Source organism: Apus apus, chromosome 23 (assembly GCF_020740795.1).
Source record: "Apus apus isolate bApuApu2 chromosome 23, bApuApu2.pri.cur, whole genome shotgun sequence".
Classification (NCBI taxonomy): Eukaryota; Metazoa; Chordata; class Aves; order Apodiformes; family Apodidae; genus Apus; species Apus apus.
Genome location: NC_067304.1, coordinates 4,540,735 through 4,559,449, shown reverse-complemented (window position 1 = coordinate 4,559,449; position 18,715 = coordinate 4,540,735). Strand labels below are relative to the sequence as shown.

At 55.1% G+C, this 18,715-nt stretch overlaps 2 protein-coding genes across 3 annotated transcripts in view; both read right to left on the bottom strand.

Annotated features, from left to right (window-relative positions):
* The window catches only part of MFSD4A (major facilitator superfamily domain containing 4A), a 28,008-nt gene extending 18,125 nt beyond the window's left edge, over nt 1-9,883 (bottom strand). The window contains exons 1-2 of one of the 2 annotated variants that reach the window (XM_051639020.1): nt 9,707-9,883; nt 6,674-6,756 (exon numbers count right to left, since the gene is read on the bottom strand). In XM_051639020.1, coding sequence (XP_051494980.1) covers nt 6,674-6,756; nt 9,707-9,883 — 260 coding nt within the window. Of the gene's footprint in view, nt 1-1,475; nt 1,750-6,673; nt 6,757-9,706 lie in introns of those variants that run through there. The other variant, XM_051639021.1, reaches the window with a different exon arrangement.
* CDK18 (cyclin dependent kinase 18) overlaps nt 6,811-18,715 on the bottom strand; it is a 35,391-nt gene continuing 23,486 nt past the window's right edge. The window contains 15 exon segments of the mRNA XM_051639028.1: nt 6,811-11,561; nt 11,875-11,952; nt 12,261-12,351; nt 12,846-12,888; nt 13,114-13,219; nt 13,514-13,611; nt 13,934-13,986; nt 13,988-14,055; nt 14,133-14,256; nt 14,633-14,695; nt 14,787-14,881; nt 15,036-15,150; nt 15,393-15,449; nt 17,136-17,261; nt 17,658-17,803. Of these exon segments, the coding sequence (XP_051494988.1) occupies nt 11,527-11,561; nt 11,875-11,952; nt 12,261-12,351; nt 12,846-12,888; nt 13,114-13,219; nt 13,514-13,611; nt 13,934-13,986; nt 13,988-14,055; nt 14,133-14,256; nt 14,633-14,695; nt 14,787-14,881; nt 15,036-15,150; nt 15,393-15,449; nt 17,136-17,261; nt 17,658-17,803 (1,298 nt within the window). The 3' untranslated portion in view covers nt 6,811-11,526.

The following is an 18,715-nucleotide window of genomic DNA, read 5'->3' as shown; positions in this document are numbered from 1 at the left end:
GTCTGAGCAGTGAATGTTCTCATCCAAACCCACACGTTTGTACCCACACTGCTCCAAGTAACTCCCCCACAACTCTCACAAGCTACAACTGCCCCAAAACGTGCCCTCCTGCCTGGCAGGGCTGCTGCTCCTCAGTGGAGCTCACAGACCCTGTGCAAAAGCCCGCTGCTCCAAGTGGCTGCAATCACAAACACATCCTGGTTCCCAACCACAGGGAGCCACACACACTCTCTGCTCCCCAACGTGCTGCTGCAGAGTTAAAAGTTTGGGAGTCTCTGAGCACAAAAACCTGAACAGGTCTGTGTAACCTGCTGGCCAAGGGCAGGAGTTCCGGGAAGGAACTGACAGCAGGAAACAATTCTGTATTTTCCTTTACTGCTCCTTCAAACATATGCGAGGCAGGGCAGGGGCTGGCAAAGGCACTGCCTGCTGACCCAGCAGCCTCGGGTCTGGGTCAGACCCAGGACAAGGTTCCCACAAGCCATCCCCGTTCCCATGCACCCCACCTTGCACCCCCTCTCCCAGCACAGCCCGACAGGGAACAGCTCCTGCTCTGTCCAGACGGGGGACCAGGACAGCTCAGTGTACCAGGACGGCAATTTAACAGGTGCTCCAATGCCACCTTCATTAAGCACTCTCCCTACTTCATGAGCTTAACAAAACATTTTCAAACGGACATCTGAAAGCAGAAAAGGACTCACGCAAAATTCTCCCCCATACAAATTAAGTATCTACACCTACACGATGTGTCTGTCAGACACACCTGGAGCTGACATGTTACATCACTGCAGAAATAGTGGCAGTGTAAATAACCAGCTGATTCTCAGCACAGTAGAGCTGTCACCAAGCCCCAACTCCAGTGCCTGTTTGGCAATGTGCAGGGCTGAGCCATCCTGTATTATTTAAACACATCCTGGACAGAAGGCTCCGTGTAAATCCCCATCGGGCTGCACCTGAGCTCCTGCCCAGCCCACGGACCTGCTGCCCTGTCCCCACCCCCGTGCTTGCCCAGGCTCCTGGGGAGCCTCCATTTCTGGCGCCCAGGTTATTGAAACAGGCTCCCAACAATTTATTTATTATTATTTTTGGTGATAAACCACCAGGTGAAGGAAAACACCCTCCAGGAAGTTCTGGCTGTAAGTTCAGGCTAAGGGCTCTCTCTGAGCTCCAGAGGAGCCGGGAGCTCCTCTCCAGGGGTACGAAACCATGAGGAAGAGGAGAGGAGCAGCCCGCAGAGCCGCTGCAGCCCCGCCTGCCGGGAAGCCCCTTCCCCCCGAGGGGACCCCCGGGACTCCGCTCGGGCAGGGTTTTCCCACGGGAACCGCAGCATCCCAGCCCAGCCCAGCCATCCCGGCGGGAGGGAGCTGGTTGGCGCTGCCCACCCCCCCTTCCCCAGCCCGGGAGGAAAGGGTAGGGGCTCTGCGGAGAGCTAAGCCCACCCGCGGGAGGTGCGATGAGTTTGCCGGGCGCCTTACGTCCTCTTGAAGACCCCTCCGAGGCAGCTGCCGAGCAGGAGGCAGAACTGCTGGGAGAAGAAGACCCAGGTGATCTGGGAGAGGGAGCTCTGGGTTTGGCAGCGCAGGTCCAGCAGCGTGGGCCCCAGGAAAGCGATGCAGAGGCCGAAGCTGAAGAAAACGCTCCAGTAGGTGAGGGTGGGCTGCAGGTTCCTCCGGAACCGCGACGACACCCGCTCGTCCCACCACATCCTGGGCGGCCACGGCGATGGGGTCCCGCGCCCCCCGGCCCCGCTCCCGGCCCCGCTCCCGCTCCTCCTGTGCGGGATGTGGCTCCGGAGCCGGGCGGTGGCTCCGCCTCCGGGGCCGGGGGCCGCCACCGCCTCCCCGGGGCTGCGCGGGGCGGTGCGGAGCGGGGCCGAGCCCCCCGGGATCTCCTGCAGCCCCTCTCCATCCCTCCAGCTTCAGCGCATCGCTCCGAGGGGCCAAAAGGAGCCCCAACGCACACACCTCCCCCCCGCTTCCCTCCCCCCAGTATCCCCACGGGGTTTGCATCATCTTGCCAGAAGTGGGGGTCCCCCCCAGCTGGGACCCCGCCGCGTGGTCCCCACCTCACGGCACAAACAACCCTGAACTCCACGGCAGAGAACCTGATGCAAAAGAGAGCACAGCCAGGCAAGGAAGCCCAGAAAGCCCCTTTTTCTGCTGCTGCCCATCTCTGCACTGGTAAATAGGTGCCACCATTCCAGACAAATGCAATTAAAGTTGCCACTTCTCTGGAGGAGAAGCACAAGATGGCTTTTTTCTTTTCCTTTTTTTTTTGTTTTTGGGGGGGGAGGGGGGGGGCTGCATGTTTTAAAGTCAGAGTGGTGGATGCTTATGCAAAAGGTCTCCTCTAGAGGATGGGTTTATAAATATTTCACCTACTTTAGCTGGGAAAGACTAGCAATTTTTAGAACACTCCTTCCAGGCAAAGCAGAATGGATGGGGCTGGGCAGAGGGCTGGCTCCAGGCCTGCACACCAGCTCCCTTCCCACACCAGCTCCCTTCCCACACCAGCAGACCCCACACATGTACTCACCCCTCCTGTGACCCGTGCCTCAGGAATGCTGCTCTGGGGCTCACAGGTGCTCATTTCCACCTGGACATAGTTTAATATTTAGCTAATCCAAAACACATCCAAGTCCTTTTTCTTCCCTGTCTATGGCATTCCTGGGAGTCTTCCCAAAGTAAGGGGAGCAGAACATGGCTTCTTCCACCACCAAAGTGAATAAAGAGACTGGGGCATCAAACAGGTGGGAGATAATTCCCTGATGACCTAAGGGACAACTCCTGTGTTCTGCACCTGAGGCCATTTAGCAATCAGAGAAACAGCTCAGCTGTCTGCAGGGAGGGAGCAAGGTTGTTAGCCTGCTTTTCTGGTGGGGAGACCGAGGGCCAGAAAGAAAGGAGGTGATTTGCTTACGGCCATGGAGTGAGTCAACAGCACGGCCGGAAATCGGGTTTTATCATTACGTGATAAATCATCTTCCTTAATAGCCTGGATGGCAGGATGGAGGGGGGGGGGGGAGGCTGATGCACAGGCCTGTGAGCCACAGCCTCAGGCTCTCCTGGCCAGGCAATAACTGGCTTTGAAAGGCCACACCACTGAACACCACCTCAGCTTCTCTTTTCCCATCCATTAAGTGGGGACAAAACAGCTCGGGGGAGGAAGGATTGTGACAGTAAAGACCCTTCCATCAAAACACTGCTGGGAATGTTATCTCCTGCCCTGCTTTGTCCACCCATCTCATGTTCATGGAGCTGGAGTTACTTGATGAAACAGCAGATCCTTATCTTCCACACATTGGGTGCCATGCTCCAAGAAAAGGGCTGACTTACCCGTGGTTCCTCTGGACCACATTCTTGATCTCAATCTTGATCTTGTTTCTCCCTTTACAGGACAGGGAGTCAGGAGACCTGCATTCCACTCCTGGCTTCCATAACTGCATCACCATCACTTGACAGCATCAGCTCCCTGAGCTCTGACTTCCTTGACTATAAAATGGCTGAGCAATCCTTTTCCCATCTTTGCAGGTTCACTGCATCCACTCCCAGATGAAAAGGCAGCATCCAGGCACGAGAGGTAACAAACATCAGCACAACCTCCACCCCAGCTACAACAACTGACCCCACCTTGCTAAGCCACGGCCTAAATGCCCCTACACTTGCTTCCAGAAATATCAGGCCATTTCATCAGGGATAACACAAACCATGCAAGATGTGCTTGCAAATAAGAAACGCAGCGTAGGTGGGTTAGTCAGCACAGGAACACACAGATCCTTTCTGGCTCCACATACTGAAACCCAGATCCTCAGAGGTAGCTCATAAAAATGCAAGCCACAGGACTATGAGTATGTGCAATACCAGAATTAGCTTCACGAGGAGGCACTTTAGGCTGTTTTCCAAACTGAAATCAATGTTGTGCTTGCAGTGAATTAAACACCCACATTTTTGAGCTTGCTGCAAAGTGAAATCATGAATGAAAGCACAGCAGAGCAGTCCCTGTGTGCCACTGCTGCTCCTAGAGATCCTACAAGGTTGGAGAAACACCTTCCTTTTGCTTCCTGTGCCCTTGCACATTCCTGGGGCAGCAAGAGGCAGAGCAGGTTGTGGGTTTTTTTTCACATTATATCAGTTAATCCTTTCAGCCTGTAGAGCAATTACTTCCTTTACATGGCCAGTTCTGCTTTGCAATGACTATAGTTTCAACCCAGAAGCCAGATTTCGTTCAGATTCACTGTTGTGATGCTGGCATCACTTCTCATGGCCCAGTCTCAAGACAGTAGGGAAATTCAATTCCAGTAATAGGTTTTCTAAAGGTAAGATACTGGTGAACAGTTTTGCCCCTGTCCCCCTTTTGCCGAGTGACCACAGAGGGCAAATCTGGGCTGACACCCTCAGAAACCCCAACACTTTATCCCAGCAACCATGTGTGATGGGCTGAAGATCACAGAGTGGTTTGGAAGGGACCACAAAGATCATCTAGTTCCAACCCCCCTGCATGGGACACCTTCCACTAGACCAGGTTGCTCAGAGCCCCAACCAACCTTGAACAGTGCACACACACTTGGAGACAGGAGCACCAATGCTTTTCAACAGCTGTAACTCAGCCACCAAAAAACCCCACCGTCACCAAGGAAGCTTGAGCTGATAATAACCACCCTGAATGGCAACACATGAGAGAGGTGCTCATCTCATGTCTTTTGAGGTTAAGAGTTTCAAAACACCCTGTGTGATTTGGAAAGCTTGGCTCCACTTCTAGGTCAAACATTAGCCCGAGATCTTGGCCTGGTAATTACAGCTCCTATAACACTTCTCTAAAAGGTAGAAGAACTCACCCACACATTTTGTACTGTCCAACTGAAATAATTCATACACCCCCTCTGCTTTAGCTGGAATCCACGTGCTTCCTCCTTTAGTGCACCAGCTCTGTGGCTGAGGGGGGTGGGCTGCAATCAACCAACCTGGCTGAGCCTCCCCAAACACACCTGGGATTTAATGACACACCAATAATCTCGTTGAGGGCAGCTGGAATCCACCCCAGCTTTGCAGATATGCTGAAAGACCTAGGGAGTGATGGGTCACCTGGCTTGAACATCCTTGTGGGGCAGGAGGACCCTGCTAAGGGACATGGAGTAGGGAGGTCACAGTTGTTTTGGCATCCAGGAACATCCAGAGGCTGGTCAGGTCTGTGGGCAGAGGATGTGGGCTGGGGCTACTTGGTGGCATTCCCCCAGGCCCAGCGCCAGCAGCTGCCACCACCATGAGACTGGAGGAATGAGAGTGGCAGATGGAGGAACTGGTTTGGCAAACAGGTTGTTACTGGGGATCTGCCCACGTCGGTGCCTGGACGTGACTCAGGCGGGCTGGGCGCCGGCTGGAGCTGCAGCCCGAGGTGGGGGTGAAGGACATTGTCCCTTCCTTCAATCACCCATGCATTGTCCACGGGCTCACACCCCTGGTCTGGCCCCAAAGACCCCACAGGTTACCCCCAGACTCCACCTCTGGCTCTTTCCAGTCCTGGTGGCTGTGGTTTCTTCTTAGCTCTGATGGCCCAGAGAGCAGGAAGGTGTGAGGGGGATTGTGCTGAACAGGGCTCATCTCAGGGGGGCTTTTAGTGCCAGAGCTGTGGGAAACAGGCCTCCCTGCCCCTTCCCTAGCTCTGCCCTTCAGCTGCACTGCAAGCAAGGGCTGGGCATGCCAGCTCTGTGCTTTATCTGCCCGACAGCCTTATGGCAATATTTGCTTAGGGCCTCAGGATCCACGCAAGGGACCACAGGAACATTCTCCTGTTGCGCACAAGTTTCTGAGGTCTTGTGTTTCCACCCCCTGCAAAGGTCAGGTAGTGGGAAACTTCTTTTGCACTGTGACTGGGAGCTTAACTGCAGCCAGCCAAAAAACACTCCCTCCTAGCAGGGACTGAGGTGTCCTGGGGAAAGTGGCTGTGGGGAATGATTTGTGGGAAGGAACGTGGATGGCACAGCAGGGCAGGGCAGGGCACAGCCCAGCACAGCCCAGCACAGCCCAGTACAGCCCAGCACAGTAATGCACAGCCCAGCACAGTCCAGTACAGCCCAGCACAGCCCAGCACAGTAATGCACAGCCCAGCATAGTAATGCACAGCCCAGCACAGTCCAGTACAGCCCAGCACAGCCCAGCACAGTAATGCACAGCCCAGCATAGTAATGCACAGCCCAGCACAGTCCAGTACAGCCCAGTACAGCCCAGCACAGCCCAGCACAGTAATGCACAGCCCAGAACAGTCCAGCATAGCACAAAACAGCACAGCATAGTAATGCACAGCCCAGCACAGCCCAGAACAGCCCAGCACAGTAATGCACAGCCCAGCATAGCACAGAACAGCCCAGCACAGTCCAGTACAGCCCAGCATAACACAAAACAGCCCAGCATAGCCCAGCATAGTAATGCACAGCACAGCCCAGCACAGAACAGCCCAGCATAGCACAGCACAGCCCAGCATAGCCCAACATAGTAATGCACAGCACAGCCCAGCACAGAACAGCCCAGCACAGAACAGCACAGCACAGCATAGCCCAGCACAGTCCAGTATAGCCCAGCACAGCCCAGCATAGCACAGAACAGCCCAGCCCAGCTCACTCCCTGCCAAGGTCCAGCAGCCTGTGCCTTCCCTGCACGCCCAGCACGGATCAACTCACCTCTCAGGAGCCATCCAAAGGGTCCTGTGTGCCTGAGACATCAGGGCTAAGAGCTGAAATGCAAACCAAAGAGGATCCTGCTCCTAGCAACAACAACAACAACAAAACAGAGAAAAATTATAACCTGCAGAAAACTGTCCTGTGTTCAATAAAGTTTATTGTCCAGTCTTGGCTTTGGAGAGTGCACCATACAGATGTAATAGGAGCCTTGGCAATAAAGTGAGCACATCCACAAAACAGTCCATGTCACATCTGAAATGCAAAAATTGAAATATTCTTATAAAACATTCAGACATGAGATTGACAGATGGATACAATCTTTTATTATTTTTTAAATTCTTTTTGTACCTTTCCATTTATTCCAGAAAAACTTCCTATAGAAAAATCATTGCTTCTTTTGGAATAAATCTTTAAAATCATTGCTTTTAAAATGCATCTTTCGTTTGTACAACACGAGTTAAATATATTATTGGTATTCTGCAAATGAATCACACCAGAGAACATTCACAGTATGTGTATCCTGGCCACTTGGATCTATTTTTGCTGCTGTAGGACAAGCTGAGGATGAAAGAAGGCAACGAAGGAACCAGAAAGCGGGTTTCAAAGTGTTTGTGCCCAGACACTAGGGTGCTGAGGGGACAATCCAAGCGTGTTTCTGTGTGTACACAGGACAGTGGTGTGCAGAGCTGGAGCAGCAGGGCCAGGCAGGGCCACAGCTCTTGGCAGGTGAGATCATGTCACTTGTAACCCAGGTTATTTCAGGATCAAGACCCAGAGGTGCTTGCAGGACCCGCTCAGCCCTCCCGGGCTGGTGTGGCTGCAAGGGACCAGGTTTGCTCTGGTGACAACAGGGTTTGGCCACCTAAGGCCAGGCAGGCTCCCACCCCAGCTCCTGGCCCTTCCCTGTGCCCTGGGACACACACATTAACTCTCTTACATCACTCATTCCAGCGGGTTAGAATAATTCTCTAACATTTTCCCACCCCCCTGTTCCTACCCTGCTCCTGGGAGCTCTGGGCTCCCATTTCATGCTCACCTAACTTCTGACTGAAGAAACGTCATGGGAAACAAACAAACAAAACATCTGAGAAGCTTGGGAAAATGGCCTTCTATTTTTTTTTATTACTTTTTTTCACCATGAGTGAGGGAGAGGGGAAAAAACCAAAAGCCACTTCTTTTGTCCTTAGCCTCCAATATACAATGTAGTTTTGTTATTTAAAATGTTAATAAGGATCTGGCCACGGGCTGGGCCAGGAAAGGCGTGTGCATGTGTGTCTGGAGAGGGTGAAATTAAGTTGCTCTGCCTGTAAGTTTTATTGTTGTCCTGTACTCAGACCTCGCTTTACACATTCATTACTTACATTTCTTTAGCTAGCTACCAGCTGGAGGCATGAAAGAATACAGCCTCTCCTGAGGGCACAGCCAAAACTCCATTTTCCACCAGAACTGGTAAAAAAAAAAAAAAAAAAAGAAATTGCAAGACAAAAATGTCTGGAAGACAAAACAAGAGTTTCCTTTTGTCCAAACCTCCCCGTGTGCACAGAGCGCCAGCGACTCTGCTAAGCCAGGGATGGGAGAACCCACAGAATGAAACAAAAAATAAAATATGCTGGAGCCACAGGCATTCCCAGCATTTTCATTAGCACTAATTTAAAAATCCAACCTGGGAGACAGCTGGGGCTCCAAAAGCTGGGGCAAGGCTGCCCCAGGATGAGCTGCTGGAGCCAGGAGCGATGGCATGGGCAGCCAGGGTTCCTCCCCTGCAGGAAGGGAGGAGCAGGGCACAGCTCCACCCAGGGCTTCACACACTGGGGTTATCTGAGGGATCTTGATCCTCACAAACCCAGCTGGACCCCACGGTCCTCAGGAGGACCATAACACCATCCAGGAGATGGAGAAGGGGGAGTTAGTTCTGGGCTCGAATCGCTGCCAACCTGCAGCTCCTGTTTGCCCCCAGAAGGGCTTTGGGAGACCAGGAGCTGGGGCTCTGCCAGCTTGACACGTGCAAGTGCAGCAGCAACTGGAGCTTGTAAACCAAATTTTGCTCAGTGGGACACCAAATATTTACACACATTATCACCCTCCTGAATAGGAATCAAATATTCACTAAATGCAGTGGAACAAAGGGGTTATCTTAGATTTGGGCTGTTAGTAGTGCACGGGGCTAATAAATTACAGTGTCTCCTTTAGGGAGGATTTGTAGGAGGAAAAGGCAAAGGCTACAAAAGAATAAACAGGAGCTAACAGGCCCTTTGTCTTTGCTATCTGAGCCTAGGCAAAGCAGTCCCAGCTACTAGGTCATTGCTAGGGCTTTTCCTCAACCCTTTGCTCCAGTGGTTTCCATAGCTGACCTTGCCCTTTGGCAGGAATACTTGTCTTATGGGGGAAGAGCTGAGACCCCACTGGAGCTGCAGGTCTGTCTCCATGCCCCCCAGGGTGGCTCTGCTGGGCTCCCTCTGCCCCAGGGCGCTCTGTGCCCAAGGCAACCATGCATGGCGATGGTAAAGCCGAGCAAGAAAACTCCACCAAGATAGGTCAGACGTCCTGAATGAGCCTCTCCAACAGCAGGTGGAGGGGGTTCCTGCTCCCCCAGGTCTGCTCCGCACTCACAGGCCCCAGGGGGGCTCTGCCCCCCAGCACTCTTCACCCCCTGTACCTGAAGGTGCTGCCGCAGGGGCACGGGAGACGCTGGGTGGGCGAGCTGGCCTGCCCGCTGAGCCCCCCATTCCTGATGGGACCTGGCTGCCCTGGGAAGTGCAAGTCTGCACCACAGATCCCTGCCGTGCCGAGGAAATGCCTGTGCGAAACGCCCTCGTGAAAGGAAGCATGACAGTGTGAGAGTTCAGACCTGCTCCAGCCAACACCTCCCTCTGTGAAGCTCCCTGCGGAGCAGCCCCCGGCAGCAGGAGCCGGGTGGGAAACCGGGCGCAGCGCTCCCGACACGCGCTGAGCTGCGTCACTGGCGGCTGCTCATGCTCTTCCCTATCAAATGGAAACAATTAATGAAGCATTCAGCCTGTATGATGGACATACCGGGAAGGGAACGGAGCAGGGATGGGCAAACCTCAAACAATGCAGACGTCTGGATGCTTGTCTAGGACAAACCCAAAGTAAGAGCTTTGCTCTGCCGGGGGGTGCTTGCAGGGTGCGTCGCACTGACACAGGGAGGAGCCACCCTAGAAGCTCTGGGGAGCTCTGGGGTCTCTGCATTGATCCTCATGCTTTGCATTTCCTGAGGACCACAGAAATGCCAGGCAGCAAAGCAGGAAGAGAACCCTGGCTCCCTGCAGCATGGAGAGACACTGTCCCCTGAGCAACGCCTCCCACGCCAGGTTAAGACACCAGCATGTCCTGCCAGTCCCAGTGCCAGGTGACAGTCACAGAACCTGCCAAGTCCAGAGTCTCTTGGCCATATCCATGAGCTGGAGGACCAGTGGGTGAGAGGACTAGTCATCTGGGACAGCCAAGAAAAGGATGTGAATATTATACAGTAGAGAGACTTGCAATGCTCACACACTTGAAGACGTTTCAGGCTGTTTTGCAGACTGCAGGGGAGAGGTGCAGCAGGGCCTCTTCACTCAGGATGGATTTGGCACGTTCCTGCAGCGTATGGAGGGGAAGAGACACCAGGAGCAGTCAGTCCTCGGCCAGCCAAGGATGCTCAGATCTAAGCAGGCACCTCAGTCCCACAGCATCGATCTGAGCCAGAGCTGGTATGATCTGCTGTTGGCTGCAAACGTAGAGGCCAGGCAAAGAGGTCTGAGGGATGATTTGCTTCTCTCTGGGTCTATTTCTGGTCCTCACAGCTGAGCTGTGGGAGGTTTGGCACCTCTCCCCCTTCCTCTGGGTAGAAATGCACTGAGGTGGGTGTGTGCAACACTTTGGCTGGGAGAGGCTGCCTGCACAGCTTGGGCTCTGCCACGTTGTGCAGGGCTCAGCCACGGGACGTGGGGGGAGATGTGCTCCTGAGACACCAGCTGGGAACCATGTCCTGCCCCTTGTGACGATGGCAGAGAGGGCTGAGGGCACAGAGCAGCAACGGGAGGCAGCACAAAGCCAAGGCCCTGCTTCTGAACAGCCCCTACAATCAGGCACCTGCCCCCCAGGCAGGTTGAACCCTTTGCTCTCAGCTCAGGACATCCCTGGGAGCAGCCAGGTGACTGAGTTTGGAAACACACATGGGGGCAAGGAGGGGGAGATGCTGAGGGAAGCAATGGGAAGCCCCTGCCTGCCAGCTGCCCCATCCTTGTTGGGATTCAGGTACCAAAGATGAGGAAAGAAAGAGGGGTTACGTAGGCAGAGGCAAGGAAGGGCTGCCCTGGGTTTTGTGTTTCGGATGCAGTCTCTCCAGTACCAGGCTGGGTCATGCCCCCAACTTGTAACGTAGCTGCAAAGTGTCTCCCCAGGAAACACAGAGAGCAGAGCAGGTTGTCTGAGCAAAGGTACATTTTCAGAAATGCCGGTCTGGGCCAAACCCTGCAATCCACAGCCCAGCTTTGGAGATACCACCCTCTGCTCACAAAACCTCCCCATGGGCAGTGAGTGGCTCCCGGGGGCAGCACAGGATCCCAGGCAGTGCCCAGCACAGCTCCTCCTGCACAGAGGGTGGCAGCTCACATCTGATGGGAGCAACACGAAAAAGACAAGAGGGGAAAAAAAGGCCACGGGTCCATCAAGGGCAGCTGCCAGGGGCTGTGGTTGTGGGGATGGGCAGGGGAGAGCCTGCAGCCAAGGGCTTCAGCATCGTCCTGCTCGAGTCAGTAATTCCACGGTGGGTCAGGTGGGAGCGTGTCGCTGTCTCCTGTCTCAGTGCTTTGATCTCCATGGTGACAAGAGGAACACGAAATCCAAGTTTAAAATATACTCTGCCTCCTGTTCTTCCCTCGGGCTGAGGAAGAGAGAAAGAGATGGGTCAGAGAGGTCAGACAGCGAGGGCACTTTGCAGAGAAGCTGAGCCCTGTGGTGCTCTGGGTTAGGAGGTCACGAGGAGGAGGGAGATGTGCCTCAGGGCACCTAGAAGTGACTTTGGTACCACTGTAAGTGACAAGCAAGGATGCCCCAGGGGAAACTCGTGGACTAAAACAGGGAGCAGGGGTCAGAGGTTTGGCTTTTTCCTGTGCAGGACTGATTAGGAGTCTGCAGTGCCAAGGTGGTCTGTGGCACCATCTGGGGGAGGTCAGTGTGACTCTCCCCAGTCCTACCTGACTGCTGAAAGACTGAGCCTCGGTGGCCAGGGTCCTTGTGAAGCTGGATCTCCTTCAGGGAGAAGATGGAGGCATCTAGGCAGAGGGGGCAGAGAGAGAGTGGTCAGTCCAGCTGGCTGAGCTGGCAGGAGGGAGGGCAGTGCCCAAGTGCAGCCCTGCACCTCACCAGAGCTTTTTTCTCCCACTCCCACCCTACACTGTCCTACCCAAATTGTTTCTTGCTCTCACAGCCACCGAGCTCCCACCCCACCCTGCTGCAGGAACAGCTCTGAGTGAGCAAAGACCAGAGGTGTCTGAAGAGACCTGGCTGCAAACCAGCACCCTAAGGTGCAGAGAAGCCCTTTGCTCCACACCCCCCAGACAGGAGGACAGGGTGCACTTACTGTCAGGCAGGAGATGCACCCGCTCTCCCAGGCTCTTGAAGTAGGGGTGTCTCAGAGCTGCCTCGGCCGAGATCCGCCCCTTGGCCTCGAACTGCACAAAGCCCCAGAGAAAGGCAGTTACACACAGTCTGCATGGCCAAGACGGCACAGGGACCATGTACAGGGTGTGTGCACACCTGTGCACGGGTAAGTGCCCAGGAAATTTCCTATGCTCTGTGGGGGACAGCGTGTCCAAGCAGTGTGCACAGCATGGGGGTGTGCAGGAATGCCCAGGGCCATTTGCATGTGCACAAGGGACAGCACACAGCGTGTGACCACAGGAGTGCACTGGCCATGCTGTACCTTATGGATCATTGGGTTTGGGCTCCCTCACTTGTGCGAGAGGACACAGGGGAAGGATGGTTCACTGTCCTTAATGGGAGGTGGTTTGGGATAGGATCTACAAGGCCACAGCTGTGGAGCCATGGCTTCTTCTGCAGCCACAGCTCCTCTCCTGCCTGGCTCCAAAGGCAGTGTGAAGGCAAGCAGAGGACCTTCACTCCAGCAAATCCCCTTGCCACCCACCTGGACTGCTCTACCACTCACCAGAAGGAGGTTCATCAGCAAGTCAATGCCTTCTGAATCCAGCCTGAGAGAAGGAAGAAATAAAAAACGGAGCATTATTGCACCCAGGAGACACTGCAACCGTCAGTGCCAGGTACGTGCACAGCTGCATTCAGAAGCTGCCAGCACAAGGAGGAAATGCAACTGGTCTCCCCAGGCTCCCATTTACAACCAGCATGAAACTGGTCTCTCCAGGCTCCCGTTTACAACCAGCCCACCATGCCTTACATGTCCCTGCTCAAAGAGGTACCTTGGGGCATGATTGATCAACGGCTGAGCTCGGTACTGCATGAAATTGTAAGCCTTAAACTCAGCGTTGGATGTTATTCCAGGCCAGGTGTCTTCTGTTGGGGTTCCTGGGAGGGGGAGAGACAGAAACCTGTCATTTGGTGCAGAGAGAACAGCCTGACACAGGCGAGTGCCAGTGCCCTGCCCGGGAAAGAGGGCAGGAATCTCCCCAGCAGGTTGGGACTCGCCCCCGCATCCCGCCGGGCAGGCAGCCTGGAGCCCCTCACCCCTCTGCCAGCCGGGGGGGCTGCGGGCAGCCTCTGCCCTCGGCTTTGCCATCGGGCTCCCTCTGGGCTTTGCCACCGCTCCTGCAGGCAGCCACTGCCCTCGCGTGGGCGTCGGGGAGACAGCAGAAGACTCACCCAGCAGCCTAAAGATCAGATGCAGCTCTTCCTTCACCGTGGAGCCGGGGAACATGGGCCGCCCGGTCACCATCTCGTAGTGGATGCACCCAACGCCCCTAGAGCAGCAGCAGGGATCAGCGAGGGAGGAGCCCTGAGGATGCCCTACCACCCCGTGGCCAGGGCTGAGGCTCCTGGAGAAGGAAATGAGCTCCAGGAGCTCTGTCCCTTCTCTGCTACGGGTCACCATCCACCCCTGGTGTGGACAGTGTGCTCTGAAGACCCTGAGCCCCAGGGGCACAGAAAACGCCGTGGCCTTTGGGAGAACCCCCCACCCTCTGGTGTAACCAACACTGCAGGCACCTGCTGGCAGAGGGATGGAAACGCCCAACCCACCATCTTTGGAGACCCTGGGAAGCTCATTTTGGAGCTGTGGCTCACCACATGTCGATGGGTGTGGAGTACTCAGTAGATCCCAGCAGGACATCGGGGGGGCCGGTACCACAGCGTGACCACCTCGTTGGAGTACGTTTTGGTGGGGACTGACTTGGCTCTGGCTAGGCCTGCGGACCAAAGGGATGGGCATCAAGGAGCTGCAGCTCCTTGCAATGCTGCATCTTCCCCAGAGAAGCCCACCTACCAAAGTCGGCCAGCTTGAGCTCTCCTCTCTCGTTGATGAGCAGGTTCTGGGGTTTGAGGTCTCGGTGCAGGATCTTCCTCCCATGGCAGTAAGCTAGACCACGCAGCAGCTGGAACATGAAGATCTGTGGGGAGGAGAAGGAGCTGACTTTTAGGACAGGGACACAGGCACCTAAAGTGTCTGCCCCAAGGTCTCTCAAACTCCTGGCCAGGAAAAGACCCCTCAAAGCTGGCCTGGGGGGCAACGCGTTGCAGACAAGTGCTCAGCAATCCAGAAAAGAGGCTGAACAAAGTCTGCAGGCACAGCCATTTTATTCAGGGTGGCAGCAATTTGAGAAAAGCTGGTGGAGCAGGAGAGCAGGTGGAAAAAGTCAAAGAAGAGTGTGAAGGCTGAACTGAAGAGAGAAGGGGTACCCAGCCTCACCCAGCCCTGCAGCACCCTGGACTGCCCTCAGGGTGAGCTCCCCACATGCAGGGAGAGCCAGGGGTGCAGGGTCTTACCTTCACATTGTGTACGCTCATCAGGTTCCCACAGTTGTCGAGGTACTGCTTGAGATCATTGTCCTGCAAGGGAAGGGCACATCAGCCCGTCCTTCCCTCGGCCCCCATCACCCAGCCTGCAGCAGGTTCCCACAGAAAGCCCCCCCAGACCCACCAGGTACTCGAAGACGAGGGTGAGGGAGCGCTCCGTGTGGATGATGTCGTGCAGGGTCACGATGTTGGCGTGTTTCAGGTTCTTCAGCAGCGACACTGCAAGGGGAGGAGATGGCAGGTCGGGGCAGCAGGACCTGGATGGTGGGACTGGAGGTCCAAACATCCACCTGCACCACCCGGCCCAAACCCCACCCGTGAGCCGGCATCGCTCCTGAGGGCTGCGAAGGGGAAAAGCCCCTCCTGCCCTCACCTTCCCGGATGGCCGTGCAAGGTGCCCCTTCCTCGTGCTCCAGGCGGATTTCCTTCAGGGCAACCAGGTTCTCAGTCAGCTTGCTGCGCCCCTTGAAGACAGTGGCATAAGTGCCCTGTGGGGGGGAAGAGAGAAAACACAAGCCGTGCAGACCCCTGACCAGGGTGGCACAACGCTGATCTTGTCTGTCACATCTGCAGGAAGGATCATTTGAAGCTGGAAGGCTAAGGCTGAAGCAAAGACTTGATCTAAAAATTGCTAGATATGGAAGACATTTGGCTACAGCCTGCCCTTTGCACTTCTAGCTGCCATTCTAACTTAATTTAAACCCTTACAGGGGTTTCACACTCTACTCACCTCTCCCAGTTTATCCAGTTTAACGTAAGTTTCCAGCTTCCCGAACCCAATATCTGACTGTAAGAGAGAAAGGAAAACATCACTGGGGGAGATCTTACCCAGAGGTGCCTTCACTTCTGCAGGGGAAGGTCAAGGACACTGAACAGTAACAGCTTTGGAGGTAGATCTACCAAGGCAGGTGTTTGCATGCAACAGCCCAGCTGGTCCTCATAGGATCCTGCTGCCCCTGCCCAGCCCTTTCTGGAGTGCTGCCCCTACGTCCTGGCCTCTGCTCCCCCTTCCAGAGGGACATTTTCCCACCTGGAACAGTTATTCTTCAATGCATTGCTGAGACCTGCTCTCATGTACCCACGAAAGAAGGGCAACCACTGCAAGGCCACAGATTTAGGTGTCACTCCAAGCAGTCCCCTGAAATCACAGTTTTCTGTGGGGACAAAGAAACCTCCTCTGTTTGGACTATCCATGTGCCAGGGCAGGGGATGGTTCCCAGCACAACAGGACCCAGATCCCAGGGCCAATTCTTGCTCCTTAAGCTTAAATAAAACTAGAGTTGTTCTCCTACAAACTATATTGGCATGGGTGTAATCCCAGGTCAGGAGCTGGCTCTGACTCCAGCCCAGCTAAAGACCCCCCAGCCCCTCTCCTGAGCCCAGGGCTCGTGCCACACCACTCACCATCAGCAGATGGAGCTGGATGGACAGCTGTCAATCAGTGGGCAGGGACAGGGCTGTGCAGGGAAAGGGACCCCTGGGGGAGGCACTTAGGGAGTGCCCCCCATACTGTGCCCAGGGAACCAGCAGCCCCAGCTCTGGGGTGCTCTTGCAGCCTCCCCTGCTCACCAGAGCTGCCCTATGGGAAGGCTTTTTCCTTGCAACAGGCGCTGACCAGACCCTGGTCAACAGATGTCCTGAGCAGGGAAATGAGGTGGCTGCTCCAGTCTGAGGTGCTGTACACCCCCCAGAGCCATACCTCTTTTGCAGCAGCAGCAGCAGCAGCAGCAACATGCCTTATTCATGCTGGGGACTATGAATATTAACAGCACGTTGCTCTGGCTGCATCTGTTTTATCAATTAGACAGAGCAGGCAGGTAAATGCAAGCTGCCCTTTCCTCCTGCCTCCCCCTGAACAGACATGCCAGATCTGAAGAGACCTGCTGAGACCTTCCTGCTGTATCTGCACAGCACTGAGCACCCCTGGGCAGCAGACACGTGGTTGCACGTTTGTAAACAGGGCACTGGGTGTTTGCTCCTACATATGCTGGTGCTCTGCAGCAAAGAAACTGAAATGCCAATGCTGATGCAAAGGCAAATTAATTATTTATCAGCATTTGCATTTAAACTAGCAGAGGTTCCAGCACCTGCTAAACCACTGGAGGATTTCCACCTCCTCCAGTTTGGAAGGAGCCAGGCCAAGAGGAAAGTCAGGTATGTGCAGAGGTGAGTGAAGGAATGTGCAGGCCTGGGGGTCTGCAGGGCACTGTGCAGATGGGATGTGTAGGAGTGACATGGGGAGAGATGCCTGTCTGCACTGGGGGGGGGACTGTGCTGCTGGGAGTGTGCAGAAAGGGATCTACACGGGCAGGGCACGTGTGTGTGTCAGTGACACACGTGGGGAACACGGGAGCTTGCACAGCAGGGCTTGACTGCACGGGTGGGTGGCAGCCAGCTCAGGCATCTGCTGCTGGGAGCTGTGCACATGAAGTGAGGTGCTGTGCCCAGCACTGCTCTGCAGGGTGAGACTTACGAGGGAGGCCCGTCGGGACATCCTGCTGAGGTGCTTGGGGAACTCCGGGCTCTCCATCTGCAGCTTCTGCAAGAACTCGGGGGGCAGGCGGATGTCCATGGGCAGGGAGAGCCTCTTGCTGACATCCTGCAGAGAGGGCCAGGAGAGCAGGTGATGAGTGTGGGTGATGAAAGGACTGCAGAGAGACATTCAAGGGGAAGCGCTCTCCGACCAGAGCTGCTGTTCATGGTGAAGCAAAGGGGGAGGCATCTGTGGGACCCCCAGCCAAAGGAAAAGGGAAGCTCTGTGTGTGTGTGTGTGTGTGTGTGTGTGTGTGTGTGTGTGTGTGTGTGTCCCAGTGCAGGGGGACGTGCACTGGGCTTTGCCAGGAGTCATGCTGAGTGCACCCAAGAGGACACCAGGGCTCGTTCCTGAGACTGCCAGGGTCCCAAGACTGGAAGAGTGGCTCTTCCAGCCAGCAGGCAGGTGACAACCAGAACCTGCCCTGTCCCTTCTGCCCTCTCCGCCCGCAGCAGCACTTGCCTCCGTGGAGAAGCGGCGCTGGTTGCTGTTGCGGTAGCGCACGGCTGTTGGGGACTGGCCCTCCACCTCGGGGGGGGAGATGGGGCTGGTGTCTGCTCGGAAGTCCCTGCCCAGGTGTCCCAGTTGCAGGTGCCCTTGAGCCAGGTCTGAGAACAAAGAGAAAGGAGAGTGAGGCGCTGGAGTGGCAGCACAAGTGCCAAGGCCCAACGCACTTGCTTTGAAGAAAAGAGCTCTGGAGAGCTCACAAGCACCTCATCTGCTTCAGGAAACACCAAAACTAACAGACAACAGGCTACTTGCCTCCAAGGATGTGACAGTTTCTCTCAGGAAGGTGTTTGGCATTAAAGGTTGCAGAGTCACTTACTGCAAAACAAAACACTCTAGGCACTCCTGGCCAAACCCACTGCACTTAGCCAGATACACCACCCAGAGATGCACAAAAGTTCTCTTGAAAACCAAAGTGGCTCAGAAAAATCACTCTTCTCTTGGGACTCCAGGTGTGAAGCCTCACCAAACCCAAGAAACCCTGAAAGGACCAAGAAATCAGAACAAAATAAGCCATTGAGCTCCCTCTGGTCTCCAGTCTGAGGCTTGCACTTAAACCTCCTCACTCTGTAATTAGAAGCTGGTTGGTAGGAACATTCTGGCAGGCAGAGACTCAGGGGCACAGCAAAACACTGAGGAGTTCAACACAGGTCACCTGGACCCCAGCAAAGTGGATTCCCCTGATCCACACAGATGCTGTTTCCAAGGGACTGCTCCAAAGAAGGCAGTGCTAAGCAGGTGTGCTGGGATGGAGAAGTGTCACCTCCCCCAGAGAGGGATGCATCTCCCTCTGAAGAAGTGTGGGACCAAGCAGGGGCATCTGTTTTGTCCCCTTCCCAGCTCCCTCCCCTCTCATCTGAACTTTGCAGCCACCCTCCCAGTTAGCAATGCCTCCAAGGGCCCTGCCATAAAGCACCAGTGTCCTCCAAGTGTCCCCGCACCCTGCAGTGATGTCCACAGAGCAAGGAGGAACAAAGCAGTAGGGAAACTCCCCAGGGAGGACCTGTGATGTC